This window comes from Rhodamnia argentea, chromosome 5 (assembly GCF_020921035.1).
Source record: "Rhodamnia argentea isolate NSW1041297 chromosome 5, ASM2092103v1, whole genome shotgun sequence".
In the NCBI taxonomy this organism is placed as follows: domain Eukaryota; kingdom Viridiplantae; phylum Streptophyta; class Magnoliopsida; order Myrtales; family Myrtaceae; genus Rhodamnia; species Rhodamnia argentea.
In genome coordinates this window covers 5,382,200-5,400,023 of record NC_063154.1, presented here as the reverse complement: position 1 = coordinate 5,400,023, position 17,824 = coordinate 5,382,200, and the positions used below count along the sequence as shown (strand labels likewise).

Here is a 17,824-nt window from a genome sequence, read left to right as displayed (position 1 = left end):
GGTGCCGAGGGCGAATCGCGAAGGCGCAGGTGGAAGTTGAAGGGGACGGCGTCGACCGAGAGCAAAGGTGCTGGTGATGGAGACCCGCAGAACTCTTGAGGTGGTGGTTGAGGGCGGAGGCAATGGTGGCCAGTTGTGGGGGCAGGGCGGCACGGTTGGCCATTGGATCCAGCCAGCAAGCTGGATGCAAGTCGTCCAGTAGGGGGGAAGCCGGAATAGTATCCCACCATGCCACCCTCTCGTGGCCAACCATATGCTAGAGCTCGAATAGATTTCGGTTTTGTAAAGGTGCGCCATTGCTTGGGCACTTCCTCGCATTAAGCAACTAATCTAGAGCTCAAATAGTAAAGTCTAAGACTGCGTTTGATCGTTCGGATTTCTTATCACAATAGGATCGAATAGGATATAATAAAAAAAAATCAAGCATTTCGTTATATCATATCTACTGTTTGGTGAATTGCGGATATAATGTCGAATAAGCATAGGCAAGACACAGTTGATATCGACTATGTTTTGCTGAAACTTCAGAAGTATTCTGTGGTGAGTTCTTCCGAGTGGGTTATTGTTGAGTAGAGGTTTGTGACATCCGAATATGGACACGACATCGACCAAACAAACCTCACATAATGAGTCTTTATTTGGGATCAATTATTTGAGAATGACATGCGGGCCTTGCTTGTTGTCTTGTCGAGTGAGTAAAGAAAAATGAAATTGTTCAGCCTCTTTTCACAAGTTGAAGACGCACTCATGCAGATTGTCCAAGAGCTACTTTGAAAATCAATGATCAACCTCTAGTTCTTCGTAACATATCGAAACCCCTTTTGAATGTTGAAAAGGTTCGAGCGATTAAAGAACGATGGACATGACGCCAAATAATATATTAAAGAATGAGGTTTTGGAGATACTCGGCTTTGTGGCGGAGACCCCATCCTAGCACAGCAGGAGGGGCGACCACACTTGACGGTTGCTGCCGCCGAAAAGGCGACTCGGCACGGAGAAGAAGTAATGGTTGTGAAAAAAAAACCGGATTCTTCTCATATATGCTTTCATGAGAAATCCTATTTGGTCTATCTTACCCTTTCCCTTAGGATTTTCTATATCCAGGCTACAAATCTCATATCTATCCCATTTATCCTATCTTGAATAGCTACCAAACATAGGATATTATATCTCATTTTTATCATGACGACAAAAAACAGCCTAAATTACGTTGCTTGAGGGAAAACTTCATGAAAAATGGAAAATTTTCCTTTTATAACCTAAAAATTTGGTATCTGGTTCTCATTTAAAAAATGATTTCAATCTCATAATTTAATCCGAAGCAAAAAAAAAAAAAATCAAATTTTTGTATAATTTTTATTTTTATATTCGATATATTTTTTCTTTTTCTCTTCCTTCGTCAATCTCCGGGTCTTGACGACCGTCGACGACCAGCCACATGAGATTCAACCTTACTGGGATTTGGCGAGCTCAAGCGTGCAGTATATATCGAGGCTCGATCTCATATGGCCGATGGCCGACCATCGCCGAGACTCGGTGATTGGTGAATGAAGAAGGAAAATATAGAATATAAAATAAAACATTAAAAAATTCGAGATGAGCTTATTTTATGCATGAATTTTTCATTAATTGAAAAAAAAATTTCATTGGTTAAGTCATTTTCGATAAATTAAAGTAGTGAAAATTCGAAAATCAATTCTTGAAAATCATTTTCTCTCAAACAATCACTCTATAAAGAGCGCAAATAATAACCATTATGTTTTTCTATTTTTGTTCCAAATCTGTTTGATAACGTAATTTTATTTTTCTATTTTAGAACAAAAAATAGATTTGGAACAGAAATAATAAGTTAAAATTTTTAGCTTCTTTGTTTCTAGAACAAGTATAAGAAATAAGAATTCTTCTTATTGCTCACTTTCTTTCTCTCACATCCCAATCGCCGGTCGCCGGTCCGTTGTCCCCTGAATTTGCTGATCGTTGACAAACCTAAAAATTTTATGCTGTCAAAATAAATTTCTGTTCTAAAAATAAAATTTTTGTGTTATTATCAAATGTATTTATCTGCTCAAAAACTCATATAGAAATTAAAATAGGAAAATTTATTTCTGATCAAAAATAGATTTCATAAACAAAAGATGACGTGGGGCAACACCATTGCCCAATCAAGCTCTGGTGCCTTCTCGACCCGTCTTCTTCTTCTTCTTCGAAGATTGTATTCTCCGTATTCACCAATCGCCACGCGCGCGCGCACACTCACATTTGCCCGCCGGAGCGAGACCGAGAGAGAGATGTCGTACTTGTTGCCGCACCTGCACTCGGGATGGGCGGTGGATCAGGCCATCCTCGCCGAGGAAGAGCGCGTCGTCGTCATCCGCTTCGGCCACGACTGGGACGACACCTGCATGCAGGTAGGTGACGAAAAAACCCGCGCTCTCTCCCCATCGCGAAATCACAATCCCTGCGCGATCGACCCCGCGTGCAATGCGCTCTAATCTAATTTCGTAGTACTGCCGTCCTCGTCTGCTATGTTGATAGCGTCCATTTAAATTTGCTCACATCTGTTCATCGGATCTTCGTGATCTTAATCGAGTCAAATTCCCTACTTGTGTTTCCGTTCCTTAGATTTCGGTGATGCGGGCTGCGAGGACGAAGCTTTTCTGATTAGGAATCGAGAGGAGGTAGGTTTTTCGTGCCAATGTTGAATCGTCTTCACCATTTTCTTTGCAGCAGGAACATCAGCAGCAGCAGCAGAGCTCATGTTAATTCGCATGTTTTGCTATTCTTCATCGCCTTCGGGTTTTTTTTTTTAAATATATATTGTGCTTCCTGAATTTTCCCGTGTAAATACGACGGATATATTGCGTCATATTTCGGAATAAGGGGTGACTGACTGGTGGAGAAAATAAAATAGAAAATTAGGGTAAATAATCACGCACCAGACCGCCTCAAACGCAGTGCGAAGCGCGTGTCCCACGCGCGAGGAAAGACCCACCCTGGCGATAAAGAAACACGGGCATCCCTGTCGCGAGCGACGCATTCTTCAGACGCTCGTCTTCAAGTTCGTCGCTTCATCCCTTCGCTAGGGCTCGGAAAAAGGGAGCGAGCGAAGCGCGATCCAATCGTGTGATTGATCGGGTCGAACCATGTCGTATCTGCTGCCCCACTTGCACTCCGGATGGGCCGTCGACCAGGCCATCCTGGCCGAGGAAGAGCGGCTCGTCGTCATCCGCTTCGGCCATGATTGGGACGAGACCTGCATGCAGGTTCTCCCGCGCTCTCGACTTTCTCTCTCTTTCATTTGCGATGGCTAGGTTCCACTCCATTTGGGGGTTCTGGGCTCGTATGGCATTAGTTTGGCTGCGGATTTTAGGTTTTTGAGAATCTAGAACCACTGCTCTTAGACGCCGCTGTGAATATGTGTGTGTTAGCCTGATGGTTTTCCGTTTCGTTGTCTTGGTCGTGCTATTTGTGAGCTTAGCTTGGGAATTTGTCCTCCGGAGCTGATTAGAGCTCGGTTTGACTTTCTTTTGCTTGCTTCGATCGGTGCTGATTCTTCTCAGATCATGCTATCAATAAAATGGATTAGGTTTATGAGAATCTTGGATCAATACGAGAAACGCATCGAGCGTTGTTGGGAGCCCTCTCTGTTCTTCTTCTAGTGGTTTAGATGGTTTTACTTGAAGATTCTTCTTCGTTCTTTGGTTGTGGTGTGATCTGGAGAAACCCCTCTTGGCATTTTGCTTTGGTTCCCAGAGTTTGAAACAAAGTTGCTGATGCCTCTCGTCGTTGGTCTCGTGAGGGAATTGATCAATCAGTGGTTTTCTTTGGGGTAGTTTACTATTGAAGTTAAGAAGCTCTGTTGTCTCGATGCTATGACTTTTGGCTTTTCATCAATCTGTACCAAGGCTTCATTTGTGACCAAGCATGTCTATCAATGAATGCACTCGTCTTCTAGTATAAAAAAAAATACTTGTGACCTAAGCTCTTTCATTTTGTCTTGATTTTGTGACGAATATGGTGGCATACACTTTTAGTTGCTTACTGCTTTAGTTGCAAGCAGTAACCAATCTCACTACATTCTTTTTGTTGACCATCGCATTGGGTTTTATCTGGGGATGGTGGGAGAATACACATTTAGTTGCTTTCTGCTTTAGTTGTAAGCTGTAACCGATCTCACTACTTTCTTTTTGTTGACCGTCACTTTGGTTTTACCTGGGGATGGTGAGAAAGTTCTCAAGGCCAAATCATCAGGAATACAAGCTTTTTGTTTCTTAAATTCTCAAGAACCGATCTTGCAGCATGCCGAAACAATTAATTCTGGTGGGCGAGTGTTTAAATGCTCTGTGTAGCCACTGGATCTATATGGTACTTGTGATTGTCGTCTAGCTACGTCAATGGTATGAACCAATGTGCATCTTGGGAAGGATACCTAGCTTTTGGCCTTAAACATCTCCGTTAATCATTTTACCTAAGTTCAAGGAAAAAAACGACATTTCTATGCTGATTATGCCTTTGCTTCCCATATGGATCGTGAGGTGTCATGTCATTGTCAATTTCATTTCTATAGATTTCTAGTACTGATGGCCTTCTTCTGGGTAATAATTTGTATATATTTGGCTTTTGCAGATGGATGAAGTGCTGGCATCAGTTGCGGAGACCATAAAGAACTTTGCTGTCATATACCTTGTGGACATAACCGAGGTGCCTGATTTCAACACCATGTATGAGCTTTATGACCCGTCCACAGTCATGTTCTTCTTCAGGAACAAGCACATCATGATAGATCTCGGAACTGGAAACAATAACAAGATCAATTGGGCTCTCAAGGATAAGCAGGAATTTATCGATATTGTCGAGACAGTATATCGGGGTGCTAGAAAGGGTCGTGGTCTGGTCATTGCTCCCAAGGACTACTCCACTAAGTACCGCTATTAATTCTCTGTGCCAAACTGTAGTTATTGGGTGCATGTAAGTCTTCAGAAACCCCTTTGCGACCATTGTCTCCTCAATTTGGCTGTGGCTAAACTGTCATTCAGTAAACGACTCCATACGAACTTGTCTGCATGGAGCTTTTCTGACTCGGTACAGCGAATTGGTTTCTAGTGTGATAAGAGTTATAAATTGCTCCATTGTTGTGTTGTGCAGCTGATATGATGTTCCTTTTGTGTACGAATGACGTTATTGAATCAATGAGAGCAAGAAGGGACAACTCCTAGAGTTTTGAAAAGACGTGGCCAAGTTCAGCCAAGAACGGCCATGAGATCATTAGTGCATTGCGAAATCTTGAAAAGGTAGATCAAGTTTGTTGCATGACATGATATTTAGAATATTGACGCCAAGGTAGAGTTTGTCGGTCGGTGCGATAATAGTTTACTTCTGGTCAGACTGTTTTTCCTGTATCATTTAGATGGGAGAAGCCGCTCTTGCCAAATTCAATAGCCAGGGTAGAGGCAAGTTCTCTCGTGCCCAGATGTTTACAATAAGAAAACGCGAAGCGAAGCTGAATTAACATGGCGGAAACCTTATCTTTAATATAGTTCAACGATTTATAATGGCGGAGATTCCAGCAAGCCAAATCTGTAATCAGTTTTGGTCGTGACAAAAGGCTGAAGCCTCGATGTCAGAAAACTGCGCGGGTAGAAATAGAATACAACCATCAGGTCCCGTCCCGCCCACCCTGCATGTTTCGTTGCCACTTCTGTTGGGACGATGCTATGAAGTTCAAAACGTTAGCAGCGAAATTATGGAAAACATTCATGGCATTAATCGTCTATTATAGGCAATTCAATGATTGCACAGAGCATCTGTATCAAGATATTCCTCCGACTCGGCGGGGTTTTAACTAAATTTGTCCTACGTAACTATAACTTCTTTGGAGTATCTTCTAACCATACAATGGCGATTCACACTTTCTTTTGTTCTTTACCTGATCCCACTTTGCTTAGAGCGGCCTCTACTAGCTCTACGACCACTACACCTATGAAATACCATGTCACCCCGGCTAACAGTACCTGCATCCAGGAGCTGTTAACAATCTCCAGCGCTAGAGATCCACCGACGTGCTGTTTCAACTCGCCTGGCATTCCATCACCAACCCGTGACCTCACAATTGTAGCGGCGACCGAGGCTGCACAGACTGGAAACGCCCACCATAGTGGGTTCTTTGAAGTATTCCTTCCTGTGCTCTGACTGAGATCGCGTCTCTTTTGCTTTTTGTTAGATGAGGACTCCTTGGAAACTCTAGGGGCAGATTCCTCCTCAGTTGCACTTGCAGGCGGAAGCGCATGCAGGGCGGGAATCCAATACTCATCGCGGTATAAGCGGCGGCTCACGGCAGTTCGTCTGGCACTCGCAGATTTGACACCTGCCCATTTCCTAGAAGCCGCAGCATCGCGTAGTTTCTTGATGTTCGGTTCACTTGAATATCCAGTTCTACGTATCAGGGCCTTGCTCCCTGTGTCGGGCGATTGCCAGTATATCCAGTTCGAGATTGACCTGATTGCCTGGATAGCTGAAACTCGAGCCTTTCTTTGTAGATCAGTCTGCTGGAAATGAACTTCCCATTATCAAATATCTTGGCATAACAGCATGAGCATAGTATAGAATGCAAATGGAAAGAACGTGTTATACATATTTTTCTCCTGAGTTTTGTTATGACAGGCAACTAAATCACGGTACAGAATTATATTGCATAGGTGCAAATCTTAACTAAAACCACCTCGTACTATAATCATAATGATGAAGCAACCAAAAATCTGCAAGCCTAGCTTTTAATCTGGATTAGGAGAATACATTTAGCCCTCCTAAATGTATACCTTCGAAAGAATTATTTACACCGATAAATGTCAAGGCCCATTCCAAAATGGCAATGGTAAGGCCAGTTTAAGTGAAAAATTTGACATGTAGAATCCCACTTTCTCCTAAAGGGAGTCTGCAAACTAACCTCATCATCCTTTGTTGCCGCTTTGCTCTTCGCATCGGCAACTCTGGTTTGAAACTTCTTCACATCGACGAATATGTTTGAGACGCGTGAACCGACTGAGTTGCCAGCACCAATTCTTACGTTGCCCCTTGGTTGCTTAGACATCAGAAACTCAAGAGCTGCCAGGTCTGATCTCTCGACAATACTGTATTCGAGAAAGATAGAGAGTATAAGCACAATTCAAACTTCTACGAAAGTTAAATCTAAGGCAAGAATCTGAGGATAGGCACACTAAGACGACACCGCATTTTGGTTGCTACTGCTACTACTCCCATGATTGAAGAGACAGTTCCCAAAAACAGAGAGTAACATCTTGAAGCTTCAAGCTGAAACATATCTTTCTTATTTTCAAATTACTTGACGTAGAACTTTCTTTGAGCATCCAAGTATCCCCACAGTTCTCAACATGCCTTTGTCTTTAACATCGGCAGGGCTAACTAACTAAGCATTGATGAGAAATGAGATGAGGAGATCTTACGAGATGCAATCCACAGGACAAGCTTCTATTGCTTCTTGAATTTTATGGTCAGGGTCAGCCCACTGTGCAACGACCCGGGCTCTCCCGTAAGCCGACTCGATTGCGAACGTCCTTTCCGCACACAAAGCACATTTCAAGCAGCCAACGCACTTGACCTCGTCCACGAATACCGCTCTCTGTTCGCTGTCAGAACCGAGCCATACTGAGTAGATAGGCTCCCCCGTGTAACCTTGAAGTTCAGAGGTCTTTGCTTGTTCCTGTACAGTTGCATCACACTTTCGATAAACATCATGCTTCCAGCTTCACTGTCATGACTGAAAAATGACATCAAGCTTCGAGTTTAACGATGAACAACGACTCCTCCACATTACAGAGTGAAAATCAAATGTATTACTACCAGCGTAGTGAGTCCTAATTAGAGTTTAGGCAATAGCGCAATCCAATTCCTACCACAAACTGACCGTTTATGAATTACTTGTACTCGCAGAACTGAGCCGTGCCGTGTCTGTCATGAGATTTCTCAAGTCAATCAAGGCTTCAGTAGCGAGCAATTACTCTGATTTTCGTTCCTACTAAATCAGAAATCGATTTACGAAGAGCATAATCTCGAAACCAAAAGGCGCTACGGAATCGAGCTGAAGATTTCCAGCCAAAGAGAAGGATGCTATTGAGGAACTATTTCTCGCTCTCCCCGTCTCATTCCCACCGTTCCGAGCAGCAACAAACAACAACAGCTACTCAATCAATCCGAAACTGGAACCCACATAACGCGCGAACGAGGAACCGAGGGCTAACCTTATCGTAGGCGGAGCGGGAGGCGGGATCGGAGAGCACGGTGTAGGCATCGTTGAGGATGATGGACATGTCGTGGCCGTCCGGGCCGGCGATGTCGGGGTGGCACCTCTTCTGGAGGGAGCGGTAGGCGAGCTTGATCTGGGAGGGGGAGGAAGAGCTGTCGATGCCGAGGAGGTCGTAGAGGTCGAAGTCCGTCATCATCCACGACGAAGACGGAGAAGACGCTCTGCAGGATGCGGAAGCGGAGCGATGCTTCCTTGCGTCGAGGTCAAACCCGAACCCGAACCGGAACCGATTGGGTATCGAGATCGTCGTCGCGATTGAAGCTGTGGGAGAGATTAGACACGGGCTCGACAAAGCGCGCATGGTTTCTGAGCGAGCGAGAGCACGAGAGCGAGAGAGAGAGAGAGGAACAAATAACGAAGATGAGATTTTTTCAGATATTTTTGGTGCTTTTGGCGCCACTGGCGAGATATTTGTTTAACCTTTTTTCTTTTTTGCCCTTTTTGGATCAATCGTTGTCAAGCTTTTCAGGGAGTTCCAAACTTCGAACGTTTAAGGACAAAACATAAACATCAGAGTTCAAATGAACCTCAGCCGTCATGGCGACATTTACCGAACTGTCGTGACTCGTTTTGCCGAGCGAAAGCTCATGTCAAAGTTCAGTAGAGATTAGGCATATTCGTACATTTACTCAGAAAAATAAGGATATATTTCGCCCGTTGTAAAGGCTTTATTCACCTTCGACTTAAGAAATGACGAGGGAGCAGGTCATTAAAATTCTTGAATGAAAAGAAAAAAAAACAATTCGGGTAAGATTCTTCACAGACCACCATTACTTCTTCAGCAGATGAGCGATAAAGACCACCATAAGGGAGTTAGTCATGACGCATCAATAGCAATAGAGAATACCATAAAGAAGTTAGTCGTTGGTCTTGTGACGTATCAAAATGCTCTTTCGACTTTCGTGAATTGAATTTGATTCCTTGCAACCGTAAGAAGTGTACTTTACCAGGGTTCTTACCAATTTCCCTAAATGTCTTAATATCAATGTACTTTTTGCAAAATAAGTGATCTGAAAATAAAATTCTTTAAAATGATTATTTATGTGACTTAGCAAAATTAATCGATGGAGAAAAAAATAACCTAAGCCTAAATATTTGCGATGATGATAAAAACACCTCTCATCCCTTCATTTTTATAAACGACACAAGCAAATGATTTTAGAAAAATATTTCTCAAGTCAGCACACAAGGCATGCAAGATTGTGACTTATCTCGATCCAATACGAACTCCGATACAACACCACAACCCACAGAATCTTTCACGATCAAGAATCAGAGCTTTTGACTGCAATACGCTCATTAGTTGCGGTTACGGCCACAGAAAACCAACTGTGGCAAGGCCTTCGGTCTACCCGCCTACTCAGACATGACCCTAAAAGAGTTCCCTCGAACGCCCAACACTTGCGAACAACGAGGATGGCTTCGATGCGATGACACGAGGCAGCTTGAACCAATGGTTCTATCATGCGCCAGAACCTGCACCAACATTTCACGCATCGACTTCCCCTGAATTCCATCTTTGAAAGTATTGCAGGAGGTGGGGTTTGATGATCCAAAACTTCCACAGAACAAAAGGAAGGGGGAGGAACAGAACTTTCGAATCCTTTCATACATCATATAACCATAAGAGAACGATCAAGTCCATGCCATGGATTAGAAGGATGCAAAGACAATATAGTCTTTCTTGCAGAAGGACCATGAGTATGAATTGGGTCGTTAGCCATTATAAAGAACTGCAATTCTACATCTATTATTTGAACTTAGCAAGTAGCCTCCTCGACAATCCATCGCTAGCTGTTCGCAGATCCAGAGACTTCGGCACTGCAAACAGGACAGACCTGCCAAGTAAAGGAAACACCATAGACAATTTTAAACGTTTTCCGTACAAGCATGGATGTTCAGAAATGCAGAAGGCCCGCTGGGTCGTCTTCCATACGCAAATATTATGCACATACAGTCATTGGTTAAATTCACAATAGACCAATTGGATATTTATGACCACTTTATTCATGACTAAGTATACGGATGTGCCACCTATCAACAACGAATTGCTCTTTGTTAGATAAAGAAAACAAACAACCCATGAATCGTTTTGATAAGATCCATATCTTTCGCTTAAATATAAGTTTCCAAGAAAAACAGGTTCGAGCTGATAGAATTCATTCTGCATGAATGGACATAACAACATTATAAACTAGAGAGCCCTGACCTGAGATGAGTCGAGAAATAAACATACCCTGTTTATTTGCAGCCAATTGTTTATGCATTCTGAATGATATGAGTGTTTGCAAGATAGCACAGTCAGCATCTCACCATCCTCATAATCCAACCGACAAATGACACACCTGAAAATACAAAAATTTTCATTGAGCTATCACAGCACCCAAAACTATATGTTTTGATGATGTGGAATTGAAAAGCAAAACTAGACACCTACGAATCATTGGTGCCATGCTGACTGCTGCCTGTCTTATAGCTAACAGAAGACAGAGAAGCAATTGTGTCAGCTGAAAGCCCTCTACTCTCAGTTCCAACCACGTCACCTAGAGCAAGCAACTCCTGCAAAATGAGATCAATGATTAACATAACGAAAGCAGGAGATCCACCAAAAAGAACAATACCAAGCTATCATGATCTTACCTCATACACAAGTTCATCTGGATCGACGTCCTCCCACGTGTCCTGCAATTCCATCCACACATTAGAAGAAAGAATTCAGTCTTTTCACTTCAAAAAAAGGGCACAGCCATCTGTAAGAAAGTGCATAGAAAAGACCTCAATTATCTGTCCTAGCCTACTAGGCTACTATGGACAGACGGCTTACTAACTGCTCAAGTATTGTTGATTGACCCTTATTAGTTTTCAAAGAAACAAGAATGACCGTTCATGCATGTGCAAATGCATGAATGTACACGCATGGCACCTAAAACTTTCAAGCTTGACTGCTCCTGGGGCTTTAGTACACTATCAGATATGGAAAATCAAAGCATGCTCACTCCACTGTCAAAATAATAATTGCACTCCAAACAATGGTCGCATTCGAACACCATTATTAGCTCTTGCCTCCCAGAGCTTAAATTCTTTGATTTTACCGTGCAACACGTTTTCTACTTAAATCATAATGGTTAAGTTTTCAAAAAATTCCTCCAAAGTTTAATGTATGCTACATACAAAAGGTAGTAAGTAAAGTTCTAGGTAGAATAACATTATCATGAACAACTCCCAAAAACCTATTGAAAAGACAATAAGACCTCCATTCTTTAATTAAATGACCATACCGTGCACATTTGTTATATCAACGGCGCACATCCTATTAGTGATTGCTTATCCCACCAGAATCATAAGCATGAAGAGGTGGCAAAAATTGCCCTTTTTTCTATCTAAGTAGGTCTAGATTGAGAACTTCGTCCCCACATTTATCAGGCTCTCGACTGTTAAAGCTGATATAATGATTACCCAAGTTAAACAGAAAAGGCGACAGTTAAAGCAGGCTCTACTTTGAATCGATAATTTAGTAGGGCTGACTGATAGGAATGCAGCAACTCTAGCCAGGATAAAGGAGGCACTACAACATTCTACCGCATGAAGAACCAGCTAGAATATCCAGAAGTTAAACTATTTTTGCGACTCAAAAGAATAAGAAAAGCCACGTATGTTAAAATATTACCCTGCTAGCACTCCACACAACTTCCTAGTGAGGCAAGGCAACATTAGTCGTCCACCAAGTTGAAGAGGGATAGCACATCTTTTTTCTATATGTTCTAACTTTTACATTTCTCTATATCCAACATCAAACATACTGGTATCACGCATGGCATCATCGTTTATGTTTTACTTAAACTCATTCATCTTTAAAGACTACTCTTGATGTTGTTTACCTCCAGTGAACCAGTCCTATCTTGTCCCCTTTTCCTCGGCACATTGCGTGTAAAAACTCCATAATTTTTCCCGTCAAGAAACTCTCTCACATACACACCAGGTAAAATAAATCCTGAGAATAATACAGACTGGAAGGAAAAGCCTCTCTAGCCAGATCATAGCACAGTAACTGAGAAAGAGAAGAAGACACAGTAAATTGCAGACCACCGACCAATTAATGCAAGAGCTGCTTGAGCAACTCAAACCTAGTCACAGGATTATTAACCACAAGATAGAGGGAGCTCCCATGAGACATTCATCCCATTACTAAAATCATAGCACATCGCCAGAATTGAGTATGCTTGTACTCTAGAAAGGACTCAATAAGATTCAAACCAATCCAGCATCTTATGGCTGAGGAAGAGACACAGAGAGAGAGACATAGGAGATACCTGATTATCATGATGATCCTCTGCTTCTTCAACAACCCCTGCAAACACAAACAGTTTTTTAAATTCAGCACTGTCAAAGCAGTAATGTACAGATAGATAAACGTATCATGAGAAACACTCACGATCATTTAGCCCAGCAAGGGCCAACATTCGAGCTGCCATTACTCTATCTTCAGCATCCTGTAAAGCTCTGGCATAAGCCTCATCACTTGAGAAGTTTTCTGTCTCAAGCTCAACAGCTTGGTTGCTATCTCCATTAGCGTCCTCAGCAGCATGCACATCAAAAGCATCTTCATCATCCACATCAGTGCCATCATACGAGCCCACAATGTCATCGTCTTCTTCATCAGTTTCACCGTCAGGATCCTCAAAATCATCATCTTCATCCGGTATGTAGCTCCCACCTTCCCAACTTCCGTAATCACTGCCTTCAGTATTCAGTCTAAGCACCATGAAGGCCCTTTCCTATTCCGGAAACATATTTTGTCAATTGTTGTAACCAGCCCAAAATAAAGGGCTTTTTCGGATCAGAAATTGCGGTTTGAAAATGAATCAGCACAGCTAAAAATTCATCGATGAGAAAATTTATTTGAATCAAGCAATTCGACTTGGATAAAACCCTACGTCCAGAAGACAGAAGCAGCAATATCTAAAAGCACAAAACCACGTGTAGGGACTTTAAGGTCCAAGCTAAACAGCCATTCTACTAAACCGAAGTACGAGATCAGGTCTTCAAAGTTTCAATTTGAACGACACAGGCTCGAGAAGAACAAAGCAGTGCGACCATCCACTGTCCTCCAAAAACGCAATCGCAACTAGCTTTGAGAATTACCAAGTAGTTGAATTTGAACTATCGGAAAACAATGAAACACAATCTCAAGGCAAACGGTTGGAGAGAGACAGAGTACCTGTTCCTGCAGCGTACGGGCGAGAGCCCAGTCGGCATCGACCTGACTCAAACCGGTGAACGGGGTTCTGCTGGAGGACCGCGGATTCGCCTGCGGCAGCTCCTGCGCCGCCGCCGCCTCCTCCTCCTCCTCCCCATCGCTTCCCTCCCGCGATCGCCCGGAGCCATCGCCGCCGCCCTCGGCGCCGCAGCCATCGGATTCGACGGGGGTGGCTCCGTCATCGGCGGTCCCAGGGTTCTCCTGCCGCTCTTCGCGGGCTTCGTCCCCGTTGATTTTGGTGCCTTGCTTACCGTCGTCCGCCATCAAAAACAATTCCAGAAATCGGGAAGAAGGAGAGAACTCGGAACAGAGGTTAGAGGTACAGAGCCGGTGGAACGATCGGAGAATCGGAGGCGTACGAGAGATTGAAGAAGATGATGTTCAAGTACGGTTCTGATTGGAGAGAGAGACGGGGAGGTTTTGAACTTGGGTAGACGCAGAAGAGGCTTTCGTAGGTGTTTGATTTAAGTGAATACGGAATTGGAGGCTTCCAAAAGTGGGGAGAGAGAGAGAGTGTGTGTGTATGTGGTGATATTGCGTGTTCCCGGACCATGTAAGTCCCCTAAATCTCTTGCATTGAGGAGCGTGGACCCCACGTGAGACCATCATAATCCAACGGCCGAGATGGAGTGGGCCCACACATGTATGGAGGCTTGTGGGAGATGGTGCGAGGATTCGGCGAGCGAAGCTCCAGAGTAATTTCTAATTGGGCCAAGCCCGGAGAGTACGGGCACCTGTCGCAGGAGGCCCGGAGTTACGTTGGACCGAATTGACCTTGACGGGCCGGCCTAACAGTAATTTGTCAAACCCGACCCGATCGATTCAGCCCAGAAGGAGTGGGCGCGTCACTTTTGCACGTCGCATTCCCTGTAAATCAAATGAAAGCTCTTTCATAAATCTTTCCTCGACGGTCAGGCTTTTGGTCAAGAGTGGAAAAATTAGATACATTTTGATCGTGCTGAGGAAATGAGTTTAAAGTAATTCCCGTCTTAAACCTGGCCAGCCCGTCTCGAGTCGCTCAAACTGTCCAGCACGCTCGATTCCATAAGAGAACTTAATTTCTTGCAATTGTGGCCGAGCCTGCGAAAGGATTTTCGGATCAATGATATCCATTCACTGGCCGTTAGACCTGTCAAAACCGATCATAAACCCATTTCTTGATTCGTATATGATGAGACTAAATTGTTATTTGGGTTGGTTATAACATAATATGAATATTAAATAGGAGCGAGCAAGTCAGACCGACGGGACCGGGAACCACTCGGACCAAACCGGACCGGAGATCCCGCTCCCAGTTCTAGAGAGCGACGGTCCGGTTCCCGGCTCTAGAAGTACAGGACCAAACCGATCGATTTTATTTTATTTATTTTTTGCATTTGCGGGATCTCATACGATTGAGATTTGTACCACATATTTATTTGTCGCTTCTGTTGCCATGACTCCACCCAATAATGTCGAATGCTACGTATTATTAGATTATGCTGGAAAATTCTATCATCTCACTTTTTTTCGAGGGGGGGGGAATAATCTATTGTTTTAGAGTCATTTCTTTGAAAATAATGGTCTTGATAATATTTGCTTGACTCTATTGGACCGCTCGAGAAACGGACAGGACCAACGGTCAGGTCCCCCGTTCCTAAAATTAGGAACAGGCACCACCGGTTTGGTTCTCTGTTCTTGAGGGGAACTTAACCGGACCGGGAACCGCTCACCCCCGGTATTAAATGGGTTTACAACCGGCTTGGATCTGACCCAATCTCGCGTTCACTCGCTCCTCACTCTCACTTCACTTTGGATGTGAATTTTTTTAGATTCAATAAAATATATAAGTGTTTTAGGAATACGAACTTGATATGAGTTGGGTAAGGTCATAATCGGGGTTGAAATTGTCTATACGGGGTCGAACCCTTTATGGTGCGGCCCACCTATTTGACTAGTCTATTGGCCACACCGCGTGGCGGCTATCCATAAGAGTGCATTCTTGAGCTACTTCCCGCGATCGCTACGGTTCCTTCGGTCCGGCGTTTCGCTGGCCAACTTGAAGTGCAAGGCAAGTGAGAAGCTGGAGATAGTTGCGATCGACTTCTCGAGAGCCGAACATTCTCCTGTTTTTTTTCCTTTTATCCAATTAGCGGCCCCATTAAGCAAACCCTAATCCACGAAAACGAGCGCGCTGTGCCCAAATTCCGTGTTCGTTAACCAAAAAAAAATAAAAAAAACAGAGGGTGAAAATTCAGGTGTGGAAACGTCGCGAGAAATGTTTCCGGTTTCACATTGTGCCGAGCGATCTCGCGACAAAACAAGAAACGAACAAGAAAGTTATAAAAGAAAAAGAAATAATAATAATTGAGCTCGAGTTGAATTATGGAGCAGAGGGATGCACAATAAATGATTATTTTATTTTATTTTATTTTATTTTATTTCGGGGTCGAGTCATTTTCTTGCAATAACTCCAAAAGCTGGGAGAGAGAGACGGGCTCCAGCTGTAATGACAGGTTGACAATGGTAGTTACGGTCTCCCGCGAATTTGTTTGATCGCATCGCCGAGCCCCTTCTCGCTATCCATATTTTCGGTCGCGTAATAATCCAATCCTGTCGGCTACGGGTCGGATTCGGATTCGCAGAGCCACAGTTAGCCTTTCGGCGCTCGCTCTCGCCGTCGCGCCTAGACCTCGGTGAGAGTCGCCGGCCAGCTCGTCCGCCGGTGGTAATCAATTAAAGATCTCCATAAAAGAGAGGTTTAAAAGCACGAGTTACGAGATTAACGGCGAACCAAAAAAACAAAACTCAGCAAAACTCAATTCTGTCTGAGATTCCTTCATTTTTGTGGTCGGAACGCCACGGCACGTGATGCGCGTGGTAATCTATCTCCCCATGCAGGGAAGAGAGGACGTGACGTCTATAAATGGACGCAACACTGATTACCACGTGCGGATGATAACAAAGCATGCGGTCCATCCCATTTTACGTTTGTATCGTTAACACTAGTTTTTAATCGTTCGAGATGTACGATATTATGGTACCTTTATTTTTAAAAAAAAAAGTTAAAGATTTGAGAAATACTCTTCGTTGTTATATCACCCGAAAAATTAGTCAACCAAAATTATTTTTTATATGATAGCAATTTATCACCGATTATTTTGATGAGTGAATTTTTCATGCATTCATTTTTATAAGTGACAAAAACATTTTAATTTCCAGAAAACGTATTCCAAATCTCAAGTTTTCTGCGGAACAAACGCACCCTTGAGTAAAAATCATGTTCCGATCTTTCCAAAGTTCGGGAACAACGACATCGCTCGAAGCAAAAAATATGCCAAAGGATCATGTCTTCAAACTGTAAGTGAATTCGACTACAACCATATCAGATGAACCCATCGAAGATTCGACATACCGTCGCCGATTCTTTTCCAATCGAATAATCTCCGAAATTGCTCTTTTTCCGTATTTTTTTTTTATAGAAGCGGTTTTATGACTTTCTCCTTGTGCCCCTACAATTTTGAAAATTGCACAAAAGTTCACCAAATCCGGAAAAGCTTTCGTTTCGGGCCAAAGTCGCGCCTAAACGAAGCGACCATCCATGCCCCAAAAACCCACACACCACGATCCGAGGAATCCATGTCGTGAGAGGTAGGGGGGGAATCCATTCGGGTCGGACTCATACTCATCACCAAACCCATACCTAACAAAAAGAAAAATTAGATTGCGATGGAAGAACTCAATTATTTTAATGGGTGCGCAACATGGAATGTTCCACCACGTAGTCCGATCGCTCATACGAATCGGGCGCGATCAAGTATTATAAGCGCATCAAATCTCGTCGCGCCATTATGCACTACCGTTTGTCGAGTAATGTAGCTCTTATTATAATCCTACGGTAGTGGTTAGGGAAAGGACATAACCCCACAGAAAATAATCCATTAAATTAAATCAGCGGTTTAACAAATTCGCAATAACATAATACGTGCCCTCGTGCGCTTATAATATCTCGTCCCAACGCCATATAATTTGTCCTCCGCGTCACGAAAACCGCGTTATCCGAGATGCCCGATTAAGAAGATAATCGGCCTGGGTCAAGAACTAATTGATTTTTTTTTTTACAAAGGTGTGGTGGGATTAGCTTACTCATCTTCGGCATTGAGGAAATTAGAGAAGCGAACGTGGCTTTGGTGTCGTTAATAGCCTCGGTGGGATGCGTCACGGTGAGGTAACCCCTCTTTCTTTCTTTCTTTTTTTGTTTGGGCCGA

General features: G+C 43.3%; 3 protein-coding genes across 5 annotated transcripts; 1 reads left to right on the top strand and 2 right to left on the bottom strand.

The window, feature by feature from the left end:
• Positions 1–2,243: 2,243 nt before the first annotated feature.
• On the top strand, positions 2,244–5,131 carry LOC115753217 (thioredoxin-like protein YLS8). 2 transcript variants are annotated; one of them, XM_030691750.2, is made up of 2 exons: positions 2,244–2,408; positions 4,627–5,131. In XM_030691750.2, exons 1-2 carry the CDS (start codon positions 2,289–2,291, stop codon positions 4,933–4,935), a joined length of 429 nt encoding a protein of 142 aa, XP_030547610.1. In that variant the 5' UTR covers positions 2,244–2,288; the 3' UTR covers positions 4,936–5,131. The 2 variants fall into 2 exon arrangements, with proteins under 2 accessions (XP_030547610.1, XP_030547602.1); XM_030691742.2 differs by lacking the exon at positions 2,244–2,408 and adding an exon at positions 3,011–3,263.
• A 612-nt stretch (positions 5,132–5,743) lies between these two features.
• On the bottom strand, positions 5,744–8,685 carry LOC115753175 (chaperone protein dnaJ C76, chloroplastic). The gene is made up of 4 exons (XM_030691690.2): positions 8,256–8,685; positions 7,461–7,717; positions 6,944–7,127; positions 5,744–6,545 (listed from the first exon to the last, which is right to left on the bottom strand). Exons 1-4 carry the CDS (start codon positions 8,619–8,621, stop codon positions 5,904–5,906), a joined length of 1,449 nt encoding a protein of 482 aa, XP_030547550.1. The 5' UTR covers positions 8,622–8,685; the 3' UTR covers positions 5,744–5,903.
• A 1,222-nt stretch (positions 8,686–9,907) lies between these two features.
• LOC115753198 (E3 ubiquitin ligase BIG BROTHER-related) lies at positions 9,908–14,051 on the bottom strand. Of its 2 annotated transcripts, none has more exons than XM_030691721.2 (7): positions 13,539–14,049; positions 12,753–13,095; positions 12,631–12,668; positions 10,961–11,002; positions 10,758–10,879; positions 10,557–10,665; positions 9,908–10,158 (listed from the first exon to the last, which is right to left on the bottom strand). In XM_030691721.2, exons 1-7 carry the CDS (start codon positions 13,839–13,841, stop codon positions 10,111–10,113), a joined length of 1,005 nt encoding a protein of 334 aa, XP_030547581.1. In that variant the 5' UTR covers positions 13,842–14,049; the 3' UTR covers positions 9,908–10,110. The 2 variants fall into 2 exon arrangements, with proteins under 2 accessions (XP_030547581.1, XP_048134971.1); XM_048279014.1 differs by lacking the exon at positions 9,908–10,158 and adding an exon at positions 10,197–10,354 and having other exon boundaries at positions 13,539–14,051.
• Between the last annotated feature and the right edge of the window lie 3,773 nt (positions 14,052–17,824).